Consider the following 8,810-nt stretch of genomic DNA (forward strand, 5'->3'; position numbering starts at 1 on the left):
TTGCTATGTGTTTATTTAAGAAAAGTAAGTTTTATATTTCTGAATGCTCTATAGGAGATTTGTTTGTAAAAAAAGCATATGGAGGTGACTTAACGGGACTTTTTAGAATTAATAAAACTTATAATATACTGCATGAACACTACTTGTGGCCGGAAATGAAGCACGATGTTCATAAGTTTTTTAGTCAATGTTTTAAATGTAAAAAAGCTAAGTTTAGATCACAACCAAATGAATTGTATACTGTACCTAATAAATCTTGGACTAATATATCTATGAATTGGTTTGCGACATCCTATGTGTAAAGAGTATTCTTGTTGTTGTAGACAAATTTAGTAAAATGACTTGTTTTATTGCGGTAACAAAACCAATGATAGGAAATATGTTGTTAGCTTATTCTTGAGGAAAGCAGTAAGATTTAAAATTTTAAGCCACTTTTGGGTACGAGATTGTTGTTTTCAACTACATGTCATCCTCAAATTAATAGGGCAAACCGATCCTCAAATTGATGGGGCGAGGTGGTTAATAGAATATTGGTAGCATTGCTTAGGGCTATTATGTATAAGAATATTAGTCTTGGGACAAATATTCGTCATTGGTAGACTTTGCATATAATAGAACAATTCATAGTACTACTCATGGTTTTCGTTTTTAAGTTATTTATGGATTTAATCCACCTACTAGTACCACTCATAGTACCCACTATTGTTCTCCTTTTACATATAATAGAGTAATTCATACTAAATTCTTTTAATGGACATTTGAAGAGTTGGAGGTTTATTTTATAGAGAGACTATAAATACCGACAAATTAGTACGTAAAAATAGATTTTTTAAACTCTCAAATTGAGACTTTCACCCTTACCCCCTTAGAAATTTGAGCATTATCTTTGTCATTTCTTAGTTTTCAAGCAATTCTTGTTGTAGATTGCATCCAAGCCATTCAATCAAGTTTTGATAAGTTTGATTGTAAAGTGACATTACCCAGTGAGGCTTAAGGAGTTATGAAAGGGATGCTTGTGTAGTAGGTTTATGTGTGCTTGAAAGTGATGTACATAAAACTATGTGTATTGAAGTGATGCACATCGAAAAAAATGAATCCAATTTTAGGTTTTAGATCCCACCGTAGTCATGTAAATTCAAGGATTGACAATATTTGCTATGGAGGCCATAGAATAGTCACGATAGAGTTTTAGTGTGATGTCCCACATTAGTTGGGGGAGAGCAAAACACCCTTTATAACGGTGTGGAAACCTTCCCCCAAGCAGACATGTTTTAAAGCCTTGAGGAGAACCCCGAAAGGGAAACTCCAAAGAGGACAGTATCTACTAGTGGTGGGCTTGGGTCATTACAAATGGTATCAAAGCTAGACACCGAACGATGTGTCAACCTTCTCGTTGTTCCTTGAAGGGGGTAGACATGAGGCGGTGTGCCAATAAGAACGCTAGGACCCGAAGGACGGTGATTTGTGATTTGAGAAAAAGACTATTTTACCCCTCGAAATAGTTTACGTATGGATGAAAAATGGCCACCCAAAAGAACCTCCACCACAAAATGAACAGCCATTTGTCTTTTGTAATGTATTAAAAATAATAATGGGGAAAAGTTGAATTAATAACTTTAGAAGGACCACAACTTTAATTATCTCTTGGGCATACAAATTTAGGTACCTCTTCTCCCTCTTTTTATATTATATTATTGGAACCATCTTTTGTGTTCCTTGGAATTTGAAATACTTTGCTAATTAGTCCTTCTTTTACTTTCAATTTTATAATAATTTAAATAATAGTTTAGTATGCAATAATTGATTTGACATCTCACGACCCACTATTTCTCTGAGATATAGTCACGTTACTTACTCCTCGCTTCTACGAGTATAAAATGACTTTTCTTTCATGTTTTTAGTACAACTTATTGTTTATTTACTAGCTAGGTTCGATTGATTAAAGAAATAATTTCCATAATTCAATGACAGTGAAATAAATTTGTAAGGGCCTACGCTCAGGATTCGGAATTCAGATTTGACACCGGATGGCTGGCCCTAACATTTTCCTGAGGCATGGTCTCATTACGTACTCCTGCTTCTAACAGTGAAAAAGGAGTTTTCTTTCATGTTTTTAGCACAACAATTTATCGTTTTTTACTAGTTAGGTTTGATTGATTAAAGAAAGACTTTCTCCAATTCAATGACGTTGAAATGAATTTGTAACGACTCATGCTCGGGATTCAGAATTCAGGTTTGACACCTATTGGCCCTAGCATTGACCTGAGACATGGTCACGTTACTCTCGCTTCTAAGAGTGAAGATTACTCTCATAGACGGTCACCTAACATAAAATTGCTCCGAGCTAAGCATACTTAAATATGAAGATGTAACTTATTTCAATTCTTTCAAGTTCTTCTTAGTCATCATATTCTCAAAACTGCCCTCATTCGGATGCGGTCTTCGATTCATTCATATATCCCTCATTTACTCGAGTGTCAAAGAATTAATGCATAATCACTGATGAGCTATACTCATGTTGGTTGTTTAAGGTTGGGAGCATTTTTATGTATTATTTTGCAATAATAGCATTTGGGATGAAAAGAAAAAGGAGGCTATAAGATCCACAGACAAACAATTAATGAAATAAATAATTAGATGGAAATGGGAAGCAAACATTTATAAGTTGAGAATTAAAAGGCTGTTTATATACGTACAAATCCACAGTATATATATTTAAAGCACATGCTATGCTTATCCTTATTCTCTGTTTGGGAGTCTCAAATTTTGTTTTTTTCTAACCAAATTATCACTTTTTTCTGTTCATTGATTCATAAATTGTACTCAAAAATAGTTTTCGATCTTTGTTTTTTAGATTTTTTTTAAAAAAATAACAAAATAGTGAAAAAAAAAAAAAAAAAGTAAGAGTCATCTATGAGGGGCATTTTGGTCATTTTCACAATTTACGGAGTTAACTTGGCATCTCCCTCCGTACCTACTAAGGTTCAAACGTGTGCATAAAGAGTGGAACTAACTATTGATTAATCCTCTTGGCCAACAAAGCTATGACACCATTCGATAGTAATCACTTTTTGTGCATCATGGGGTATGACATCATTCGATAGTAATCACTTTCTGTGCAAGAACCTAGTGCACGATCCAATTTTATTTTGTGGTCGTTTTTAAATGTAAGTAGCTCTTCTAATGGACGACGTTAAGACCAGATAGGATAGATTTGATTCATATTACGTGACGACTGATGTATATTGTATGTGTATAGAATTGTTAGTGCATGCATTATTGTTCGCACAAAAAATCAAGTACGAAATCTCATGCTTGAGCGTGGATGACATATATTACAATTACAAGTATGGTTGTAACGGCCCAAATCCACCGCCGGCAGATGTTGTCCTCTTTAGACTTTCTCTTTCAAGCTTCCGTTCAAGATTTTTAAAATGCTTACCTAAAAACATATATGTACATATAATTAAATATATGTACATTTCAAATTTAATTATTAGACTCCGTAGAATTACTTAGGGTGGCCTTCTTTATGTTCAGTTCATTAAATGTTATAGACCAACCTATTAACTTTCAAATAAAAAAAACGACGTGACCCGTGAAGGAGGTTTACATGAATGAACTAGAACCACATCGAGAGCGATCCTAACGATAAAATGACTAATAAAAGCTTAAAAAGAATGAAAAGTTACTATCTATATCAACAAAATACATCGTTATTTCCAATTAAGTTTGTTTTACCTAGAACAGTTCTATTAATTTTCTCGAGAAAAGATTTCAAACCCTTTATCCAAATTCAGAAATATTTATTACGTCATTATCCTAATTTAAAAAAATAAAATAAATTAAGAAAAATAATCTATATATACACTTAAACCATTAAAAAAACTAAAATACAAAAATATAAAATTATATATTATAATATATTATGCTCAGAGATTGGTTACAAGGAAGCATTCAATAACATTTTTACTTTAAAATTAAAGAAAAAAAAAAGATATTATTATTTTCTTTCATATTTTATGAAAGAAATGATAATTATATAAGATAATATTTAAATAATAGAGATGGGTTTGTCATAAAATATATAATTTAATTATTTCCTCTTCCCCTCCTTGAATTTGCTTTTATTGGAAGTATTCGAATTCTCTTCGCCACCCGCACGAAATCACTGTCACACACACACATAAATTTCATGTTATTAATTATTCTCTTTATTTACATTATTTTTAAATTAATCAATTTATGTGATAATTAGCTATCCATGTGTCGATAAAAGGGTCGAGATTTTGTAGATTAAGACGAAGAAGTTGCATTAATTAGCCAATTTTCAACCCGTACTTCATTCACATAGTCGTTTAAACACAAAAAAACGACATTATTGATATTGTAACGGCTTAGGTCCACTGCTAGGAGATATTGTACTTTTTGGCTTTCCCTTTCGAGAACGCTTTAAAACGGTTGGGTAGGGGAAGGTTTTCACACTCTTATAAATGTGAGACATCACAATCCACCCTTTCGGGGCTCAGCGTCCTCGCTCGCACTCTTTTCTCCAATCGATGTGGGACTCCCACCAAATTTCACCCCTTTTGGGACCAGCGTCTTTACTTGTACACTGCCTCGTGTCTACCCTCTTTGGGGAACAGCCTACTCGATGCTCTAATAACGACCCAGGCCCACCACTCGCAGATATTGTTGTCTTTGGATTGGCTAGGAAAGGTACTCGCAGATATTGTTGTCTTTGGATTTGCTAGGAAAGATTTTCACACCCCTATAGAGGATGTTTTATTCTCCTCCCCAACCAATGTGCGACATTACAATCCACCCTCTTCAGAGCTCACCCCTCGCTAGCACTCGTTTCTTTCTCCAATCGATGTGAGACCCCATTAAATCCATCCCCTTTGGGGCCAGTGTCCTTACTGGCACGGGACATGGCACGCTGCCTCGTGTACTAAATCCACCCCCTTGGGGGACAGTGTCCTTACTGGCACACTGCCTCGTGTACTAAATCGAGGGTACAGTGTCCTTATTGGCACACTGTCTCGTGTACTAAATCCACCCTTTTGGAGACAGTGTCCTTCCTAGCACACTGCCTCGTGTCTACCCTTTGGAAAACAGCCTCCTCAATGCTCTGATACCATTTGTAACAAGACCCTCCACGGGGAGATATGGTCTTTTTTGGACTTTGTTTCACGGCCTCAATCTCTTACTAATTTCTAACCATAAGACTATTTTATGAATAATATAGGTGAAAATTAGAATTTGGAGTAGTTTCTATTAGTTTTTATAGGTATTTTAAAATTTTAAATTAAATTTCAATAATAATCTAAAAGAATTAAGAAATTTTATAACAAACATCTGAGTTTTTAAAAATAAAAAATTAAATCCTTTATCAAATAATTCCTTAGATTACCCTAATTTAAAGCACATCTATAAATAGAGCAAATTTGTTAAAATTAAGAATTTTTTAAAATAAAAATTTGTTAATGTATTATATAAAATTTTTAATTCTAAAAATCCCATTTTTTTTTCTTAAATAATAAATAAATAAATAAATTCAGAGAAATTGAGAGTACTGACTTCCAATTCAGATCACCGGCAAGAAGAAGATCATTTTCAATATCTTCATAAGCAACAAGATGACCGGGAACCGCGTTAGCCAAGTCCAGCTGCCGTTCACCGGAGGGTTCGCCACCGCCACCGTCATCGTCGTCAACGAACATCCTTCTAAGAGCCTTAGCAAGGCTCTCATAGCTTGCATGTTTGTGGAGGCTGATCCGCTGGCAGATCGCTCTCCCTTCAAGAACCACCGTCACGGGCGGAATCACCGCCGCGAAATCCTCCTCCTCCTCCTCCTCCTCCTCCATCTGCTGCTGCTGCAGCGGAGGAGGACCCAGTTGGGTCTCCGGCCACCGCCTCATCTTGAAATACTCGGCGGCGGCGGCGGCGGCGGCTGGGGATTGTGTGTGAGAGTGGAAGGTGTTCATGGGTTTAGTTTGTGAGAGAAAATGAAGAAATGGGTTCGTTTAGTGAAGGGCAAAAAAGGGTTTTTATAGAGAGAGTAAGGGCAAAAAGGGGTTTTCACAAGAGAGAGAAAGGGCAAAATGGGGTTTTTAGAGAGAGAGAGAGCACAAATGTCGGGAAGGAGTCAGGCAGGTGTCGGAAACCGACCCAATTTTTCAAACCTCCCCAAGTAATTCTCAACCTTTAATTATTTATTTATTTTTAAATATTTAATTAAAATTTACTAGAGGAAAAATAAATAATTATAAAATTAAATAAATATACGTATATAGAATAGTTTCGGGTATGTGTATGTATAAAAGAGTTAAAAGTAGAAATAAAGATAGGTGCAAGAGAGCATTTATCGCAACTAAGATTGGTTGACTAGTGGCATTCCTTTTCTTAGTTCGATATGACGTTGTCAATGCAAGTTTAGCGTGTAAACGACATTCTTCTTGGTGTAAGACGCAAGCTCGTAGTAGAACTAGTGGCGTTCGTTTTCGGATAAGAAAGTGACCTTGCCAGCCATTTTTCTCTCATTGAAGTGTAACGAGATATTGAGTTTTGTTCCTCCAATGTTCTGGTCTGAGTTCTCCATTAGACCATAATACTAAACATCCCTCGTCTTCTCCTTTCCTTGCTAACCTTCCCATGCGTACGTCATGGCAAAGCGGTTCAATTAACTCTTTTGTGTTGTGCAAAAAAGACCGAGGTTGGATACAACGGTGATTTGAAAAAAAAAAATATTTTAAAATTAACAATAAATTTGGGTTGGTTTAGTTCAATTCAATCCATAAGGTTTCATTTATTTGAATTCAACCCAACACAAAATAAGTTCATGATCTAATCGAACCATATGGGTTGAATGAGAAGGATTTTGAAATTATGTAAATCAATCGAGAAGAATGGTATGATATTGTCTACTTTGAGCATAAAGTCTCATTATTTTGCTTTTGGTTTTCCTAAAAAACCTCGTACTAATGGAGATAGTATTCTTTACTTGTAAACCTATAATCTCCTCCTTAATTAGTCAATGTGGGACTCTTCTCCCAACAATCCTCAACCGTCCTCCTCTCGAACATAATACATCATAAAGTGTGTTAAAAAAAAAATAGAACGAAGAATTTGAATTTGGCACCTGATGACCCTGACATTTCCCTGCGACATGGTCATGTTACCTACTCTTTGCTTCTTAAGAGTGAAGACTATGGATTTGGCATCTGATGGCCCCGGCGTTTCCTTGTGAGGCCCCGACATTTCCCTACAACATGATCACATTACTTACTCCTTACTTCGTAAGAGTGAAGGGCACCTGATGACCCCAGCATTCCCCTGCGAAGTCTCGACATTCCTTTGCGACATGGTCACGTTATTTACTTCCTACTTCTTAAGAGTGAAAATGATGGATTTGACACCTGATAGCCTCGACATTCTCCTACGACATGGTCACATTACCTCTCATTATATGACTCGGATTATCATCACATTTAAAAGTTTAGGATATCGTTAAAACAACTAAAACCTTAGGTGATCATTTATATAAGATTTTACATCATTATATTTATAAAATGAAAAAGTAAGTAAAATAGAAAAACATAGATAAATACCAATAACCTAGCACGAACCACTAGTCTATCGGTGTCCCCAATGACCCATCACCTTTGTCACATGCCATACTCAATGGTCACAATTACTTAAAAATAACATTGTTGCCTTTTATTACGGGTCTTAAAGCGTCCATTCATACTTATCATGAAACATAAAAGCTACTTATATAGGCTTAACTGATCTCGATGTACAATTAGCTAGTTTACTATTTAACCAACTAAAACACGTAATATAGGGTAGTCATAATAGACTCCTCACCCTAATGGTTAGTTGTCAACCCTTTAGTAACCTCGTTACACTAACTTCATAACATCACAAACATGAGGGAAACGACCTCGTGCCTGAACCAACTAAGATACATATGTGAGTCAATCATAATAAACTCACTGTTAATAGAAGTTACTTAGAGACCCTCTAAAGCCCCATCGTAAAAACTTGATTATGTGGCGAGACACATATATAATCATAAACATGGGAGAGCAATCTCGTGCTTGATCCAATTAAGATACATATGTGGTTCAGTCATAAATTAGGGCTTTCAGAGATTAGGGCTCTAATAAAACCAATAAGGTCACCATATTTATATCTGTTTGATGAAAGTCTCACATCAGCTAATTTAGGGAATGATCATGGGTTTATAATCAAATAATAGTCTCTCCATTGGTACGAGACCTTTTGGGGAAGCTCAAAGCAAAGCCATGAGAGCTTATGCTCAAAGTAGGCAATAATCATACCATTGTGAAGAGTCGTGTTCATCTAACATGGTATCAGAGTCATTCCCTAAACTTAGCCATGTCAATAGAATCCAAAAGAAATAGGAGGCGTACTTTGTTCGAGGAGAGGTGTTGGATGGTTCTAATTTCAAAATTCCAACATAAATGTGACACCTGAGTAACAAATGAACATGAATGAACCGATACCACATCCGAATGAGAGCAAGCTTGAGAATCAGGTGCATGAACATGTGGATATTCTTCACTCTTAACAATTAGGTACCGAATCTAGATTCTAAATTTTGATAGAGAACAACGTGGAGTAAAATTGCATATCATGTTTATTTATTTTAATAAACTAATAAATTATTTGAACTCCATCATAACTCTATACTTATTTATTACTATTATAATATTTAAAAATCATGGGGAAAGTAAATAAATAAAAAAAATTTTAAAAAAATCTTGAACATGTGACAGCTAAGT

General features: G+C 35.3%; 1 protein-coding gene across 1 annotated transcript; it reads right to left on the reverse strand.

The window, feature by feature from the left end:
• Positions 1-4,065: 4,065 nt before the first annotated feature.
• On the reverse strand, positions 4,066-6,004 carry LOC111799136 (auxin-responsive protein IAA33). Its single transcript, XM_023682550.1, has 2 exons — positions 5,581-6,004; positions 4,066-4,171 (listed from the first exon to the last, which is right to left on the reverse strand). The coding sequence occupies exons 1-2, from the start codon at positions 5,985-5,987 to the stop codon at positions 4,093-4,095; spliced, it is 486 nt and encodes a 161-aa protein (XP_023538318.1). The 5' UTR covers positions 5,988-6,004; the 3' UTR covers positions 4,066-4,092.
• Positions 6,005-8,810: the final 2,806 nt, after the last annotated feature.

The sequence above is a fragment of the Cucurbita pepo genome, chromosome LG07 (assembly GCF_002806865.2).
Source record: "Cucurbita pepo subsp. pepo cultivar mu-cu-16 chromosome LG07, ASM280686v2, whole genome shotgun sequence".
Lineage (NCBI taxonomy): Eukaryota > Viridiplantae > Streptophyta > Magnoliopsida > Cucurbitales > Cucurbitaceae > Cucurbita > Cucurbita pepo.

Bases quoted from the DNA above. Each gene is read 5' to 3' on its own strand.
- LOC111799136 (XM_023682550.1), bottom strand. From the start codon at position 5,987: ATGAACACCTTCCACTCTCACACACAATCCCCAGCCGCCGCCGCCGCC. The intron at 4,172-5,580 runs GTCAGTACTCTC...TGTGTGTGACAG, and splicing joins GCCGGTGATCTGAATTGGAA to TGATTTCGTGCGGGTGGCGA.